This window comes from Lepus europaeus, chromosome 12 (genome assembly GCF_033115175.1).
Source record: "Lepus europaeus isolate LE1 chromosome 12, mLepTim1.pri, whole genome shotgun sequence".
Lineage (NCBI taxonomy): Eukaryota > Metazoa > Chordata > Mammalia > Lagomorpha > Leporidae > Lepus > Lepus europaeus.
In genome coordinates, this window is record NC_084838.1 from 10837441 (window position 1) to 10856220 (window position 18780).

At 40.9% G+C, this 18780-nt stretch overlaps 1 protein-coding gene across 4 annotated transcripts in view; it reads right to left on the minus strand.

Annotated features, from left to right (window-relative positions):
* RABGAP1 (RAB GTPase activating protein 1) overlaps nucleotides 1-18780 on the minus strand; it is a 188919-nt gene that overhangs the window by 91011 nt on the left and 79128 nt on the right. For all 4 annotated transcript variants that reach the window (XM_062207601.1, XM_062207597.1, XM_062207598.1 and 1 more), the window contains 2 exons: nucleotides 8350-8524; nucleotides 2541-2634 (listed from right to left, as the gene is read on the minus strand). In XM_062207601.1, coding sequence (XP_062063585.1) covers nucleotides 2541-2634; nucleotides 8350-8524 — 269 coding nt within the window. The remainder of the gene's footprint in view (nucleotides 1-2540; nucleotides 2635-8349; nucleotides 8525-18780) is intronic.

The following is an 18780-nucleotide window of genomic DNA, read 5'->3' on the forward strand; positions in this document are numbered from 1 at the left end:
GAACTGTGCTGATCTGAAGCCAGGTGCCATGAGCTTCTTCCAGTCTCCCACATGGGTGCAGGGGCCCAAGGACTTGGCCACCTACTGCTTTCCCAGGCTATAGCAGAGAGCTCGATCAGAAGTGCAACAGCCAGGTCTAAAACTGGCACCCATATGGCACTGCAGCGGTGGCTTTACCCGCTCTGCCACAGCACCGGCTCCTGGATGATTTTTTTTTTAAATAAAAAAAATTTTTTTGACAGGTAGAGTTACAGACAGTGAGAGAGAAAGACAGAGAGAAAGGTCCTCCCTCTGCTGGTTCACTCCCTAAACAGCCACCATGGCTGGCGCTGCGCTGATCTGAAGCTCTGAAGCCAGGAGCCAGGTGCTTCTTCCTGGTCTCCTATGCAGGTGCAGGGGCCCAAGCACTTGGGCCATCCTCCACTGCCCTCCCGGGCCACAGCACAGAGCTGGACTGGAAGAGTAGCAACTGGGACTAGAACCTGGCGCCTACATGGGATGCCGGTGCCGCAGGCAGAGGATTAACCAAGCGAGCCACGGCGCCGGCCCCTCCTGGATGATTATTTATTTATTTATTTATTTTTGACAGGCAGAGTGGATAGTGAGAGAGAGAGACAGAGAGAAAGGTCTTCCTTTGCCGTTGGTTCACCCTCCAATGGCTGCTGCGGCCAGCGCATCGCGCAGGAGCCAGGTGCTTCTCCTGGTCTCCCTTGCGGGTGCAGGGCCCAAGCACTTGGGCCATCCTCCACTGCACTCCCGGGCCATAGCAGAGAGCTGGCCTGGAAGAGGGACAACCGGGATAGAATCCAGCGCCCCAACCGGGACTAGAACCTGGTGTGCCGGCGCCGCAAGGCGGAGAATTAGCCTGTTAAGCCACGGCGCTGGCTCCCTCCTGGATGATTTTTAAATACTATTATGTAACCATGTGAAGACTCAATTCCATTTTAGAGCAAAAACCTCCTTATAGCAGCCCAAACACCCCGAACTGACTGAAGTGAAAATATAGCTGTGAGCAGAGTATACAGAGTTTTGTCTCCTGATTGTAAAGAAGTATGAAAAATATATAAGAATTTATATATAAGTTCCTCTGGGGGCTTCTGCAGAATCCCTTTATTAAAACCACGTGTGTAAAGACAAACCACGCGTTGGTTTGATTTTTCTCTCCTGTAGAGAGCTGACATTTTCCAATGTGGAGAAGGATTTGCTGAAAGTGTTAGAGCAGTGTGAGAATGCTAGAACAGATGATGCTTACATGTAGTCCTACCCCTCAAGGGTATAAATAATTTTTGAAACACTAAGTCAGCTTTACTAGGAATAGAATGAAAGACTTCAATAGTTAAAATTTCTGAGAAAAATCAAACCTCAAAATAATAGGCCCACAGGGAGCTTATGTGACAACCCTAAGGGAGCTTATGTGACAACCCTAAGATCCAGAATGTGGGAAATAGAGCAGAGTTAGACCACTTTCAAGTCTGGCTTTTGTTCAGCAAATACCGACACCCTACCTCAGGTACTGGCTTACCACAGTACCTCTGCTTATGACAATGAGCATCTAAAGGTAATACATTCTTTTTAGACAACCGACAGGATATTGCTTCTTAACACTCTTGTCAAGTTACCTCATAAGCTGGTAAGAAATTCCCACATTAACATTTGTTAGACGGAAAAGTGACAGAGCAGGTAATATACAGCATGCTCACTCTACTCTGCAATTTTAGGAACTTATTACAGATAAGGAAAAAATCCTACCTGGGTCTATATTGTAGACTCTGAATTTAACTGATTATTGTGTACTACTCTAACTATTATTACCTTACACAGGCAATGTTTCTAACCTTGTCAAATGTAAAGGAACTCTTTCCTTACTTATTCTAAGAATTTAAAATTCAAACAAATATTTCCTTCAGCAAAGAGAATTAGGTTTCTAATATTCTGAAAATTGAGTTGAGATCACCATTATTATTCTTATAAACCTCTTGAATTAGAAAGATTCTGAAATCTGAATCTTATCTGCAAGTTCTTCTACTAGGCTCCAGAATCCAACACTCTAGTTAGGGAGGGTTTCCCTCCCATGAGAACTCTTCTATTAGAACTTGTTCCAGAATCCAACACTCTAGTTAGGGAGGATTCCCTTCCCATGAGAACTATCCAATTAGAACTTACCATTTGAGCCAGCGCCGTGGCTTAACAGGCTAATCCTCCGCCTTGCGGCGCCGGCACACCGGGTTCTAGTCCCGGTCGGGGCGCCGGATTCTATCCCAGTTGCCCCTCTTCCAGGCCAGCTCTCTGCTATGGCCCGGGAGTGCAGTGGAGGAAGGCCCAAGTCCTTGGGCCCTGCACCCGCATGGGAGACCAGGAGAAGTGCCTGGCTCCTGGCTTTGGATCAGCGAGATGCGCCGGCCGCAGCGGCCATTGGAGGGTGAACCAACGGCAAAAAGGAAGACCTTTCTCTCTGTCTCTCTCACTATCCACTCTGCCTGTCAAAAAAAGAAAAAAAAAAAAAAGAAAAAAAAAAAAAGAAAAAAAAAAAAAGAACTTACCATTTGGACAGCAGTTCTCCCCATGTTTCAAGAATTTTTTCAGCACATTCTTTGGATACATCACCAAATCCACTCAAGAGAGGTTCATCGTTATCTTTAATAAACAAAACACACAATAAAGGATAACAGAGATGGCTATGCTAGGTAAAAGGTGATGGGAACATAAGTCAAATCTGAAAGCCTCTTTTGGGAAGATAAGCTCATAATATCTCTCTTAGTACTTAAACATAAATACAAAGAAAATAAAAATGGTCCCGTGTAGACTATTGTAACTTCTTTAATTCTTTTCCACTTTTCATACAGGTTCAAATTATGTCAATTACAGAAGAGTCATTTAATTATAAAATTACAGGGCTCAAAATATCTGTGTTCTCTTTCTTTTTCCAAATAGCTTTAAGCATGAAAATATTTAGCAAACTTACTTATCACAGTTAAAAAAATTCAAACCACCTAAGTATCCAACAATAAGACTGAATGAATTATGATACATGTATATAACATAAACCTATGTGGACACTTATGGTTACCTAATGATACAGCAAAATACTACATAATACATGGAAAGTTAAATCTTCACTGTGATGTAACATATGCTACGAAATAAAAGACAAGAATAAACTACATGAAGATTTTAACAATTATTGCCTCTGATGATAGAATTATGATTGACATTCTCTTGTTCTTAAGTTTGTATGGCCTCATAAATTTTCTATGATGGTATATTTAAATTTATAATAAAGCACATAATTATTTAAATGGACTAAAACAAATAATTTCAAATTCCAACCAAGAAATGTAAATGCAAGTAAGAATTTAAGAGATGAGCGGCCAGTGCTGTGGTGTAGCAAGTAAAGCCACCACCTGCAGTACTGGCATCCCATATGGGTGCTGGTTTGAGTCCCAGCTGCTCCACTTCCAATCAGCTCTCTGCTATGGCCTGGGAAAGTAGTAAAAGATGGCCCAAGTGCTCGGGCCCCTGTACCCACATGAGTGACCCAGAAAAAGCTCTTGGCTCTTGGCTTCAGATCAGTTCAGCCCTGGCCGTTGAGGCCATATGGGGAGTCAATCAGCAGATGGAAGACTTTTCTCTCTCTGCCTCTCTGTAACTCTTTCAAGTAAATAAATAAAATCTTAAAAAAATATAAAAAGGAATTTAAGAGATGAAGACAGTGAGAAAAGTGACACTGAAAAAGGCATGAAAAGAATTGAAAAGCACAAAGACAACTGGAAAAATCGAGATTAAGATATCTACTTGATTCTCTTTTGTTGGGCAATTGGGGAGTTTTCAACATTTTTGCTATATAGAGCATCAGGATGAATATATCTCACTGCTTTCATTGGGTAAATGCCCAGAAGTAGACTTCCGGCGTGAAGTAAATGCACTTTAAGAGATTCTTAAATTTTCTCACAAGCTGTTCTTCCAAAACTGTTCTACCAATTTACATTTCCATTAATTAGATACAACAGTACTTTTCATGTGTCTTCATCAGTGCTGTTTCTAGGTTTTGTTTACTTTTGATGTTTTGGCTTCATCTGCCTAGATTAAGTTTGGATGCTTACTCTTAAGATGATTGTATCATGAATCTGCATCCCTACTGGAGATGGTGATTATCTGACAGTACTGATTTTAAAGACTCAGAGGTCCATGATACTTATTGTTAAGCTCCTCTATATTAAAAAGCTCTGGGCATTATCATCAGTTTTGATGGTGTGACAGGAATGAATACAGGCTGAATGTAAGTAAAAGACCTTCTGTATACATAAGAATAAAGTAAAGACTATATCACATACAACACTTTGTGGGAAGATGGCTGTAAGAAAAATGTACTAAAATTTACAAAGGATGACAAGTTGTTCAAAAAGAGTAGGAAGATCTATCTTCCAAAATTCTCTTCTACTGTTTTGGATGACTTCAGAAAATCTGGATAATAATTTGAAATCTATGTTTAGAACCCCATCTGCCTAAGGTATGGTTTAGGGTAGGAGAAAGCAGGCAATCTTGGTTTCAGAATTTGCTTCTGAACACCCACCCTTCCCTGAGAAGTGTCCAGGATAAGGAGCCTCGAGAGAATTGTTTCTGGTTTCCCTTGTTTGTAAACTGAGTTACAATCAAAGGATAGCATGGCTGTAGAATGTCCTTTAATCCCAGTTCTTTAGCTCTTTTTAACCATCTTACCAGTATCTCCTGAGTGCCTACCAAGAGACTGTGTGTATTGGGGTACATACCACACAGACAATGGGGGACAAAAGCAGGTGTTTAATATGTGGTGGGCAGGTGCTTCCTGCAGAAAGCCTGTATGCTAGGGTTTCCTGATTTTAACAGTCTACCAGTTCCCATCAATTCTTATTTCTCCCTAATTAAAAACTAGGATATCTCCTCGAAAATTAAATGCATGCCTGCCACACCTAAGATAGATTTCAGTCCTGACGCTCTCCTCCTTGACCTGGACCACAATTTCTTTGTAACCATTACATATTCTTCAAAGTCTATTAATACTAGAGCTTCTTTCTCAATTTGCGGTTCTTTTGTTTCTATTGCTGGGTTTAGAGAGGCGTTATATAAATTTTTATCCATTCCATCATCTTAACCAAGTTAACCTAGAAGAGGAACTGCAAGTCCCGACCGAGAGCTACTAGTTACACAGCAGATGATCTCAAACTAGGTCCACTTTTCCTATACCTAACATGACTTAAAAACAGTTCTAGGCTAGCGCGGTGGCTCAATAGGCTAATCCTCCACCTTGTGGGGCCAGCACACGGGGTTCTAGTGCCGGTTGCCCCTCTTCCAGGCCAGCTCTCTGCTGTGGCCCGGGAGTGCAGTGGAGGACGGCCTAAGTGCTTGAGCCCTGCACCCCATGGGAGACCAGGAGAAGCACCTGGCTCCTGGCTTCGGATCAGCGCGATGCGCCGCCCGCAGTGTGCCAGCCGTGGCGGCCACTGGAGGATGAACCAACGGCAAAAGGAAGACCTTTCTCTCTGTCTCTCTCTCTCACTGTCCACTCTGCCTGTCAAAAAATTAAAAAAAAAAAAAAGTTCTACAGGGACATTTAAACTGCATGGCTGACTTCACAAACAACACATGAGCTTTCTTTGCACTTCAAAATTCTTCATGAGAGTTAAATGTAAGAGATGACAGACAACAGCTCAGACTGTGAACTCATAAATCTAGATTCAAATCCTGCCTCTGTCAATTCAAGCTCTATGACCTTGGGCAAATTCACTTTCTGAGATTCTATTTCTTCATGACGATAATAATAAACCCTATTTTTCAGGACTATGAGGACTCTTGTATGACAAAGCACCTGCCCACCACATATTAAATACCTACTCATTTGTGGCTGTAAATAACACTAATAGGGGCCAGCACTGTGCTGCAGTAGGTTAAGCGTTGGTCAGCAGCACCAGCATCCTGTATGGGTGCTGGTCTGTGCCCCAGTTGCTCCTCTTCCAATCCAGCTCTCTGCTATGGCCTGGGAAAGCAGCAAAGGACAGCCTAAGTGCTTGGGCCCCTGCACCCATGTGGGAGACCTGGAAGAAGCTCCAGGCTCCTGGCTTCAGATCGGGTTAGTTCTGGCCATTGTGACCATTTTGGGAGTGAACCAGTGCATGGAAGATGTCTTTCTCTCTCTATCGCTCAAAAGAAAGGAAAGAAAGCTCTTCTTTAAAACAACAACACTAATAAATGATCCTAAGGTGATTAATTGCAAGGACAGTAAGACTTACTCTTAACTGAAAAACTGTACACATAATCATGGATATGTTCCTTTTAGTCAGGCAATCACTCCTGCTACCTCTATGCCTTTAATAGGATTTCTTAGCCAGAAAAGAGCAGATCAGCCAATATTTAACTAATATATACTTGTACTTTAAAGCCTCAGCTCACAGACTACTTTTTTGTGATACCCTGCCACATTTCCAACAATAAAAAATAGTTCTCCTCTAATGAATTTCCAGAATAGTTTCTTCCTACTCATCTCATGGAGATACATGTTTCATATGGCCTTATGTCACAATCTTCTTTTTTTCAATAAAAATTAAAGCCCTGGTACGAAATTATAAATTAGAAAGTCACTTTCAAACATTCAATTTTCCTGTATCCCTTTCTTTCAATCCTCACTTCTATAAAGGACTCTTAATAGAAACAAATTAACTCAATAAACACAGCTATCTTGATTCTTCATCAGTGTGAAAACACAACAACCCACAAATGTGTATCTTCATATATAAGAGTTCTTTTTTTTTCTTTTTCTTTTTTTTGACAGGCAGAGTGGACAGTGAGAGAGAGAGAGACAGACAGAAAGGTCTTCCTTTTGCCATTGGTTCAACCTCCAATGGCCGCTGCGGCCGGCGCACCACGCTGATCCGAGCGCAGGAGCCAGGTGCTTCTCCTGGTCTCCCATGTGGGTGCAGGGCCCAAGCACTTGGGCCATCCTCCACTGCACTCCCGGGCCACAGCAGAGAGCTGGCCTGGAAGAGGGGCAACCGGGACAGAATCCGGCACCCCGACCGGGACTAGAACCCGGTGTGCCGGTGCCGCTAGGCGGAAGATTAGCCTGTTGAGCCACGGTGCTGGCCTATAAGAGTTCTTCATAAGGTTCGTAAAAATATGATTAAAGTGCTGGCTGGCACTGTGGCACATGGGTAAAGCTGCAACCTGAGACACTTGCATCCCATCTGAGCACCAATCCCAGTCCCAGCTGCTCTACTTCTGATCCAGCTCCCTACTAATAACGGCCTGTGAAAAGCAGTGGAAGATGGGATACTATCCACACAGGAGACACAGATGAGGCTTTTGTCTCCTGGCTTTGGCCTGGCCTAGCTCCAGTCATTATGACCATTTCGGGAGTGAACAAGCAGATGGAATTCTTTCAAGTAAGTAAGTAAATCTTTAAAAAGAATAGGATTAAAAGGTTATTTTGGGGCCGGTGCCGTGGCTTAACAGGCTAATCCTCCGCCTTGCGGCGCCGGCACACCGGGTTCTAGTCCCGGTCGGGGCGCTGGATTCTATCCCGGTTGCCCCTCTTCCAGGCCAGCTCTCTGCTATAGCCCGGGAAGGCAGTGGAGGATGGCCCAAGTGCTTGGGCCCTGCACCCGCATGGGAGACCAGGAGAAGCACCTGGCTCCTGGCTTCGGATCAGCGAGATGCGCCGGCCTTGGCAGCCATTGGAGGGTGAACCAACGGCAAAGGAAGACCTTTCTCTTTCTCTTTGTCTCTCTCTCTCACTTTCCACTCTGCCTGTCAAAAAGAAAAAAAAAAAAAAAAAGAAAGAAAAGAAAAAAAGTCCTATTAAAAAAAAAAAAGGATATTTTGGTACAAATTGTAAGACTCACACTTTCATAATACTTTCATGTGCTTTTTGAAGGCCTCTTGTATGCATGTATTTCAAAATTCGTACCAAAATAAACTTAACTTTTAACTCCACGTCCATGAACTTCCCGAAGCATTCTTGTCTATATTTGCAGTAGGAGTCGTATGCCGAAGCCCCATTGGACAAGTGAACGTGCATCTGAAGATGACTCAGCTGAGATGCTGAACACTGATCAAAGTAAAGCTGCACTAGAAATGTTCTACCATTCCAAGCATTTCTTAAATTACAAATCTCATCTTCCCGATTTGATTACAAATATCTTAAAGTCCAATGTTAACCATCTTTTAATCTCTCAAAACTCCTTGCATACAGTAGCCTGTCATAAGTATTCACTGAACATATTCCAAATGCCATGTCACATATCAATCACGTGATAAAATCTTAGAAGTCTACACTGTCCCCCACCCTCTAACATACATTAAGTTCTTCCCACGATTTACCTTCCTCTTCATCATCTTCTGGAGGAGAAGGGATCACTGAACTCTGAGATCCAGACTGTGGCAGGCGAACTGCAGGACTGGCTGTGGTTTTCCTCCTCTCTCGCTCCGATTCACTTTCCAGGCACACAACTTCATATAAAGTGTCTGCATTATTCTTCCTCTCCTTCTGCTTTATCTTGAGAAGGAAAAATATTATACAGAAAAATTATTTTTCATCAAGCACCACTTCTGACTTCAGACAGATACGAGAATAAATGGGGTTTCTTTGAGTCTAGACTAAATGTAACCTTTTCTACAGAAAAAAGCATGTGTTTGGATTTTAAAATCTTTAGGAAAATAGAGCTTTTATTGAGCAGCACTCCAGCTTTGCAATTTTATTTGTTCTCAAACTGTATAATCCAATACTCAACTATCAATATGTAGTCAGTAGGAAGCTGACTGTTCTGTATATTTCAAGTTACTTTATGGTATACTGTCAGGTTTCATTCATAAAACTACAAGGTATTTCTAAAACAGAAAGCTTAGGGACCAAAAATTCTCTTACTTCCCTTTTTTTTTTTTTCCTTCCCCATTCTTTTTGCTTATTTAAAACAGTGTAAAGAAGGGCACAGATTTGGCCTAGCAGCTAAGTCAAAGCTTGGGAAATCCAAATCCTGTATCAGAGTGCCTAGATTTGAATACTGGCTCCACTTCTGAATCCAGGCTTCCTGCTAACACATACTCTGGGAGTCAACATGCAATGGCTCAAGTAACTGAGTCTCTGCCACTCACATGGAAGATCTGGATTGAGTTCCTGGTTCCCAACTTTGGACAGGTAGGGAGTGCATCAGCAAATGGGAGTGCATGCTTTCTTTCAAATACAATTAATTAATTTTAACAACAGTTAGCATACTTTTTCTTCAGCTTAAAGCCACAACTTGGGGTAGAGGGTAGGGCTGCATTAGAGGAGGGGAGAGGTGAATGGCAGAGAAGATATCAATAAAACCTACAAAGTTTTGCTAACTCCAATGCTTTCTATGTTGGGTTTACTTTCATTCAAACACATGATGCCTTAAAATGGCCTAACCTAAAAACTAAGAACAAGGAATAGAAAATTTTATCAGTAAAATAAATATTTAAAGTACATTAACATTTCTTATTATGGCCAGTTTAAAAAGGAGGGAAAAAAAGGTAGAGTGAAATAGAGAGCAGGAGGAAAAGGCATGGAGAAAACTAGAGAGGTAGCTACACCAAAGTGAAAAATGTTCATTAAAGCAGAAACACAGAAAAGGAGAAGCAAGTCAGAAGTTCACTAGCTGCAGAAATATCACAGCAGTTTTGGTGTTGCAATGTTCACTTGGTTTCTTAAAAAGAAAATAACTACAATTCTGGAAGAAAGGCCAAAGATAATGGCAACATGTCATTTCAGTATCACCCTGAGGCACTGTTTTATACAGGAGTCAGAAAATATTTCTGAAAAGAGCCAAAGAGTAAATATTTTAGGCTACGTGGGCCAGCAAACTCTGTCAAAACTACTCAACTCTGACAGTATAATGCAAAAGTAGCCATGCACAGTGAGTCAGTGCGGCTGTTACAATAAAATTTTACAAAAACAACTGTTCAACTGTCAGGTCAGATTTGATTCACAGGCTGCACTGTGTCAGTTTGGCTTAACATGACCACCTAAGGATTATTTAATTTTCTAGATACATATGCCATATTTTACTTACTTACTATTAATTAAGGACTCAGACTCTAAAGTTACATATTAACCTGTAGATCTGGGTCCAGAAGATATGCAAATAATTTCTGTCCAACAGAAAAGATAACCCAAAGGTTACCTATAGACAGTAACTGGCTTTATTTCTAGCCAGTCTTCAGAGCCTAGCAATCTTCTCCTTTTGTATTTTTAAAGGAAGGATCACAGAAACCCAATCTCCTCAGTTTTACCTTATTTTTGGTTCCTTCATTACCTAATGAATTGAATTAACATCTGTGACATATGTTCATTCTAAATTTGTAATAATTATGACTTTTAATTTAAAAAAATTATACTCTCATAGGGAACAGGATTTAAATTTTGTGTTTTTATAAATTTCTCTTTGAAACAGTAGTTAACTGCTCTAGAACTGTTCCAGCATCCATGATAGTTCTTCATCTTCCAGAAAGAATCACAGAAACCACACCCACTGCATTACTCAGACACTCTTCCCTGAGTCACAGTGCTCACAGCAACACTGCCTTGTGAAATCAGATACATGAAGAGCCAAGGGCTCCAGCTATGGAAAATGCTGTTATCTTGTTGCAGTTGGATAACAACAGGAGAGTACTTCAACAAGCTTTGGAAACAGACAATAAAAATTACAAATTTTGGCATAAAAACTTTTGAAGTGAGTGCATACTTTTTCATAACATGCATTTTCTATGAATTTTCTGAAGACTTCTCATACACAGGAATTCATCATTTCTGTGTATGTCAGTGCTCTATTGTGAAAAAGCTTTTAAAATTATTATAATATATAATTGTAGAGCGGCAAGATGGCGGAATAGGAAGGGAGCACACTATTAGTCCGGGGGAGAGACAGGTTAATAAAAGTGGAGATACTGCAGGGTCAAGGAAGAGTACGGGAAGAAACAGCAGAGGAAACTCTTCTGGAACTAGTGATTCACAGTGGACCTGCGTGGAGAGCGTGGGAGCCCAAGTTCGGGACACCAGCGGCAGACTCAACACACCAGCGCTGGAATGCGAGGTGAGCCAAACCTCAATAGCCCGAGACACCAGCGGGCAAGCGGAAAGAGGAGACTAGAGGGAACAAGGCTTGAAACTCCGTGGGGAAAAGTTCACCAGGCTAACTAGAAGAGAGAGAGGAAAAAAAAAAAGTGACCAATACGGACACGAGTTTCTCTCTCTTCGCTCACCCCTCAAAGGCGAGCAAGACAAAGAGCAGGCGCCATTTTGGACATACGTCATAAGCAGGGCGACCTCAGGTTTGCACCGGCCCTGAGCCTAGCAGAAAAACCTGACTCTGGGGGGAGGGGTGAAATAACAGGAGATTAGCATCTAACTTGGCAACCCTGTGGGAGACTGCAGGAGAATTGGAGCCCACACTGAGGGCAGCACAGATTCCCTGTGTGGTCCTTGGGAAAGAGCTTCCAATCTCTGGCTCCTGTGGGTATATCATTTGCCTGCTAACTACCTCCAATTACGTTCAGCTGTGTGGAATTACTTCCCTTTTGAATCAAAAAAAGAAAGAAAGAAAGAGAGATTTACCACACCTAACCTGAGAGTGTCATCTTTGACACACCCTCAACCCTGAGGAACCAAACACAGCTCTCAGTCCACACTCATCTCAAGCCTCTAAGGCTCCACCGAAAGCAGACAGTCCAGTTAATATAGAGCCATAGTGTAACAAGAAAAAACACCACAGTGAAGAAACCAAATATCTCCAACATGCCAAACAACAAACGCAAAAACCGAGGTAACAAGAACAAGGAAGACACTATGACACCCCCAAATGAAAAAGACACCCCAATTCAAGATTATGAAGATGATGAGATCGAAGAAATGCAAGAAGCGGATCTCAAAAAATTGATAAGAACATTAAGAAGTTCTCAAAAACAAATTCTTGAACTATAGAAATCCTTAATGGACAAGATAGAAAATCTCTCGTGAAAATGAAATATTAAGGAGGAATCAAAATGAAATGAAACAACTAGTAGAACAAGAAACTGTGATAGTGATGAGAAATCATAATGAAATGAAGAATTCAATAGATCAAATGACAAACACATTAGAGAGCCTTAAAAACAGAATGGGCGAAGCAGAAGAGAGAATATCAGACTTAGAAGACAGAGAACAGGAAAGGAAACAGGCAAACCAAAGAAAAGAAGAAGAAATCAGAAATCTAAAAAATACTGTCAGGAATCTACAGGATACTATTAAAAAACCCAACATTCGGGTTCTAGGAGTTCCTGAAGGCATGGAGAGGGAGAAAGGATTAGAAGGCATTTTCAGTGAGATACTAGCAGAAAATTTCCCAGGTTTGGAGAAGGACAGAGGCATCTTAGTACAGGAAGCTTATAGAACCCCTAATAAACATGACCAAAAGAGATCCTCACCACGACATGTTGTAATCAAACTCACCACAGTGAAACATAAAGAAAAGATTCTAAAATGTGCAAGAGAGAAACATCAGATGACTCTCAGAGGATCTCCAATTAGACTCACAGCAGACCTCTCATCAGAAACCCTACAAGCTAGAAGGGAATGGCGAGACATAGCCCAGGTACTAAGAGAGAAAAACTGCCAGCCCAGAATACTATATCCTGCAAAGCTCTCATTTGTGAATGAAGGTGAAATTAAGACTTTTCATAGCAAACAGAAACTGAAAGAATTTGTTGCCACTCGTCCTGCCCTGCAAAAGATGCTTAAAGATGTGTTACACACAGAAACACAGAAACATGGTCACTAATATGAAAGAAGGTAAAGGAAGGAAACCTCACAGCAAAAGATCACAGGAAGCTCAATTTCTCTTTGACATAGAATTAAACTCTGATGCTCTGTTAAAGCAATGTGTTAAAGTAATCTATTATGTTCTCTTGATGTCTGTTAAATTCTAATTGTACAAAAACAGCTGAATTTTTATTAAGAGCTATGGGTTCTTTAAATATGTGCTTATTTTCAAAGATTTGAATAATCACCTTGTAACAATGATCAAATTTGGTCTATGTTATGTCAGGATTTTAAGGAATCTTATTTCAACCAGATATTTTGGATTTTGAGCCTTCTGGCATTCTTGACAGGCATTCAAAAAATCAAAGTTTCAAACAATCTGGTCTCTAAAATTTCCAGTAAATCCTGGACTTTGGTTTTTCCAGTTTGGGCCCAACTGAAAAAATCGAAGGACCTATGTCTCTCATCTAATAGAGACACCAACTAATCAGGCTATTTGGATTATATCAGAAGTACTGTTAAGATGTGATGTGGTACCAGACTTTAAGTTTCTATAATGGAAAATGCTATTAATACAAATGTTTGAGAATTAAAAAGTCTAATGATCTTGTGTTACTAGACATGATAGTTATCTTAAGTAGAAAGCCCCAGAGGCCTAAAGGGTTAAATACTTGTAAAATCCTACAGGTGCTTTCAAAAATACTGTGAAGTAAGCAAGTGCCTCTTGTTGGTTGATGAGTTTATAATTTTAAACATGGCAACTTAAAATCTTTTTATATGATTTGCTGCTCATAAAACTAAAGCATTGTTGGTTCTGTATTTAGCTGTCCTCCTATAGGTTCCTAGGGACTTTTTCCAGCCACTTCTATTGTATTCAGTACTTTGGGATGGCTCTGTAAACAGATGAAGCCAATAATGTATTAACAGTACCAACTGAGAGAAAGTATGGTTAACTGAGGTTACTAAAAACAAAAAGCAATTCAAATCAATTGGCAATCTACAAAAAGAGTTAGAGATTTTAAAAGCTATTATTAAAATTGCTATATTGGTCTACTATGCTATGTTATATGTGTGTACATATTGTATGTCCACATGGGGAAATTTTATTAAGAGTTTTATTTTAAATGGCTTATAGATAAGATTGTCCATAAATTTAAGCTGCTAAAATCAATCAAAGATACATTTTAATTCGTGTGACCTGAATCTGTGTATCATATGTTTTAAACTTGTTGGTAGAAAGAAACTAAAAACATTTTATATGGTTGTGCTTAAGTTTACTGGTTAAACAAACTACACCATGTTAGATATTTAAGAGGTGTTTTCAAATACATGATTCTTAAAATTTATAGAAGGCTTTGGACCTTCTGGTAAATGTTTTCTTAAGTTGTTATCTAATGGTTGAAACTGTTTGCTAAGTATTCATGTGATATTGCTATTGTCAGCAAGCGATCTAGGACTTGCTCCCTCATTTCTCTATTCTAAGCCCAACTTGTTCTCTCATTTCTCTATTCTCCTCAAGGTAGGAAACTAATTCTATTATGAAGGAATCTGTAGGACGCACAATTTAATCTTTAGACCTTATAAAAGAGATGGCTAACATTTTTCTGTAATAGCATAGCCAAAATAAGAACTTAAATAATAATCTCATAGCTAGATTCACTTCGCCATCAGCAAAGTATACAGTAAGTAGAAAAAACCTCCCTTTCAGACCAAAGGGAAAAAGTTTTTAAGTGAGAATATAATTTTCCTCATGGGCATTGTCTACCTTAGAAAAACTACTACAGAACATGCCTGTGACTATAGACTTGTAGTTCAGGCCACCAAAGATTAGAGATGGGACTTGGGCACTCCCTTGACTTGCATCCTCTGGTCTGCTTTAACACAAACCAGGAGGAAAAGAAAGCTAGGCATCAGAAGCAATGGGTGGCAGGCCTACTAATGGTTGATCTGTACAGTGATCTGCCCTCAAGGAGACCCAACAGGCCAGTCCACTGCAGTGGCTTTCAATGTGGTAAGCCTGGGCTTCAGCAGAAGTCAGCTTGTGAAGAGCCCTGGCAGCTCTGCCAAGAGTTGGATCACTGGAAATGGACCTGCCCTGGAGTCGAAGGATGCCCAGGTCAGAGCCACAGATCTTATTGGCTCTAAGCTGAAAAGCCCTTCACTCAGCCCAACTTCCAACTGCAGCTGAGGGTATGGTCAAGTAGGGTCAGCAACATTGCAGGCAGAACTGTAAATTTCTTGTTAGAGATGCCCCCTGCCTTTACCTGGCCAGCTCTCCTCCCAGCCCAGCCAAGTAATGAAAGTCAACAGAGTGCCTTCCCCTAGGAGGTTCACACCTCCCTTAGGATATACCCCATGTGAAGAGATAGATAGGTCTGGGCCTCTTAACTTACAAGGCCTAAAGCCCACCAGATTATTATCAAGCCCCTTCTATCAGGTTCTATTTGCCTCTCAATCAGAAAACTTAATTGTAGCTTAGACAGCACCTTTCTTAGCTCCTCTAATAATGACTCTGTCCTTTGTTCTAGACCCTGTCTAGCGTACTTGGGTCTCATTCCTTTGTAATCATAACCTCTACTCTACCACCAATGGCTCTACTCCCAACCTGTGTGTACTGATGGTCCTCTTCCCCACTTTATGCTGTACAGTTGTTACGACCTGGTTAATGCCACTCTTAGGATCATTGGTTACTATCCTCACTCTGTCTTTTATGACCTTGTCTAAATATGATCAGAGTCAGCAAACTTGGAAGGCTTCCATAGCCTTGGCAACTCATGACGACAGCCTAGGGTGGTTATTGGCGCCATAAACTAGAGTGTCAATTTGTTAGGTCAACAACAGGAGCCACTGTGCACTTGCTCCTCATGTGGGATCTCTGTCCTTAATGTGCTGTACATTTTGATTTAATGCTATAACTAGTACTCAAACAGTATGCTTCACTTTGTGTTTCTATGTGGGTGCAAACTGTTGAAATCTTTATACTAAATTGATCTTCTGTATATAAAGAGAATTGAAAATGAATCTTGATGTGAATGGAAGGGGAGAGGGAGCGGGAGAGGGGAGGGTTGCGGGTGGGAGGGAAGTTATGGGAGGGGGAAGCCATTGTAATCCATAAGCTGTACACTGGAAATTTATATTCATTAAATAAAAGTAAAAAAAATAAAATTATTATAATATGTAATTGTTATAAATATTAAGTTATGATTTAAATAAAGTGTCATTATTACATGTAACATATAAATTATATATAATTTTAATTTTAAATATTCTGATAATACAAAAAAGCAAACAAATGACTGGAAAGATGGCATATTATTTCTAGATAACATGATTACCCACATACATATACCAGTGCTTTTTATCAAGAGCTAGACAATTTAAAGTCCATACAAAAGATAAACAATATAGACTCCAAGAAAACCCACAGAAAGAATATTTGGGGAGGGAAAACAGCTCTGTTGGGGCTTGTGCTATGGCATAGCAGGTAAAGCTGCCATCTATGATGCCAGCATCCCATATGGGCACCAGTTCAAGTGCAAGCTGCTGCACTTCTGATCCAGCTCTCTACTACTGTGAATTTCCTGGCTCCTGACTTCTGTGTGATCCAGCTGTGTCCACCTGGGGAGTGAATCAGTGGATGAAAGATCTCTCTATGTAACTCTGCCCTTCAAATAAATAATACAGTAAAACTTTAAAAAAAGAAAGAAAATGGCTCTATAAGAGTGATTAAAAGTCTACATAATTAAAAACAGTATAACACTGATGCAAAAAAAGGAACATAAAAACCATAAAGAGGTCTAAATACATGAAAACTTAATAAGCAATCAAAGTAACATTTCATATGGCTTAAAGGAAAGTTAGAATATTTAATGAAAAGTATGGGAACAAGAGGATGACCAACTGGAAAAAGATTCAATCAGATCCACACTTGACCCTATACACCAGAGTACCCTAGAATAAAATATAATGAATCAGAGTTCTAAAAGTGGTAAAACGAAATCATAAGATAGAAATATGTAAATTCCTTTAAACTTTGGGATGAGGAAAGTGTATGATTGGAGTCAAGAAAAACAGAAAAAAAAATGATCAAGTATATATAGGGAAACTAGGTAACAAAGCAAAAAGATCACCATAATTAAGTCAAAAGACAAGTGACAAACTATAGTATTTGCAACTCATATTTCATAAGGTTAATCTCTAGAACACACAAAGTGGTTATAAAAATGAAGAGGAAAAAGATCAAAGCCAAAGAGAAAAATGAGCAAAAGTTATGAGCAGGATATTCACAGAAAAGGAAAGTCACCTTTAAAACTTGAAAGATTACTGAATCTCATTCATCAGAAGACAAATTAAGAGTATCTTGGGGCCAGCATTGTAGCATAGTGGGTAAAGCCACCACCTGCAGTGCGTGGCATCCCATATGGCTGCCAGTTTGAGTCCCGGCTGCTCCACTTCTGATCTAGTTCTCTGTCATGGCCTGGGAAGTGACATGGCAGTAGAAGACGGCCCCAGTCCTTGGGCCCCTGCACCCATGTAGGAGTCCCAGAAGAAGCTCCTGGCTCCTGGCTTTGGATCAGCCCAGCTCTGTCATCAGCCATTTGGGGAGTGAACCAACAGATGAAAGACCTCTCTCTCTCTCTCTCCCTTTCTCTAATTCTGCCTCTCAAGTAAATAAACTTATTTTTAAAAACTATTCTCAGCTACCACTGTCCCACCTATCTGCTGTGTAGAAACAGATCCTCTTAGATTCTACTAGTCTCTACTTTACAATATCTACAGAAGGGGATTTGGCAAATATAACAAAATTACATATGCATTCACTGTACGTATGATTACACTAATAGGAAGCTACTCTAAAATGCACTTTTGTAAAATCAAAACAACACATGCAAAGGTTTCACAGTACATTTGGAAGAGCAAATGAATAAAAAAAAAAAAAAAAAAAAAACTCAAGGGTTCATCAACACAGGACTGACTGAAAAGACCACGAAGCATCCACTAGTCAGTAGAAAAGAATGAGGGAATCTCTATGTACTGATGTGAGATGTAAGAATATATTAAGTTTTAAAAGGTAAGGCACATGGGGCCAGCGCTGTGGTGCAGCAGGTTAAAGCCCAGCCTGCAGCACCGGCATTTCATATGGGCACTGGTTCAAGTCCCGGCTGCTCCTCTTCTGATCCAGCTCTCTGCTATGGCCTGGGAAAGCAGTAGAAGATGGCCCAATTCCTTGGGCCCCTGCACCCATGAGGGAGACCTGAAGAGGCTCCTGGCCTCAGATCAGCTCACCTCTGGCCTTTGCAGTCATTTTGGGAGTGAACCAGCAGAATGAAAGTCCTCTCTCTGTAACTCTTTCAAATAAATAAATCTTAAAAAAAAAAAAAAAAAAAGTAAGCCTGCACTGTAGTTTAACCGGTAAAGCCACCATCAGCAGCACTGGCATCCCATGTGAGCTCTATTTCAAGCCCTGGCTGTTCCACTCCAATCCAGCTCCCTGCTAATGCACCTGGGAAAGCAGTGGAAGATGGTCCAAGTACTTGGGTCCCCGCACCTATGTGGGAGACCTGAAAGAAGCTCCTGGCTTCGGATCAGCCCAGCTCTGAATTTTGAGGCCATTTAGGGAGTAAACCAGCAATGGAAGATCTCTCTCTGTATCTCTCTCCAACTCTTCCAAATAAGAAAATAAGTAAAAAAGTAAGGTACAGAATAGTATATATAGGATGGTAAGTGCTATTTTTTTTTTTTTTGGACAGGCAGAGTAGATAGTGAGAGAGAGAGAGAGACAGAGAGAAAGGTCTTCCTTTTTGCCGTTGGTTTACCCTCCAATGGCCGCTGCGGTCGGTGCATCACGCTGATCCAAAGCCAGGAGCCAGGTGCTTCTCCTGGTCTCCCATGTGGGTGCAGGGCCCAAGGACTTGGGCCATCCTCCACTGCCTTCCCGGGCCATAGCAGAGAGCTGGCCTGGAAGAGGGGCAACTGGGATAGAATCCGGCGCCCCAACC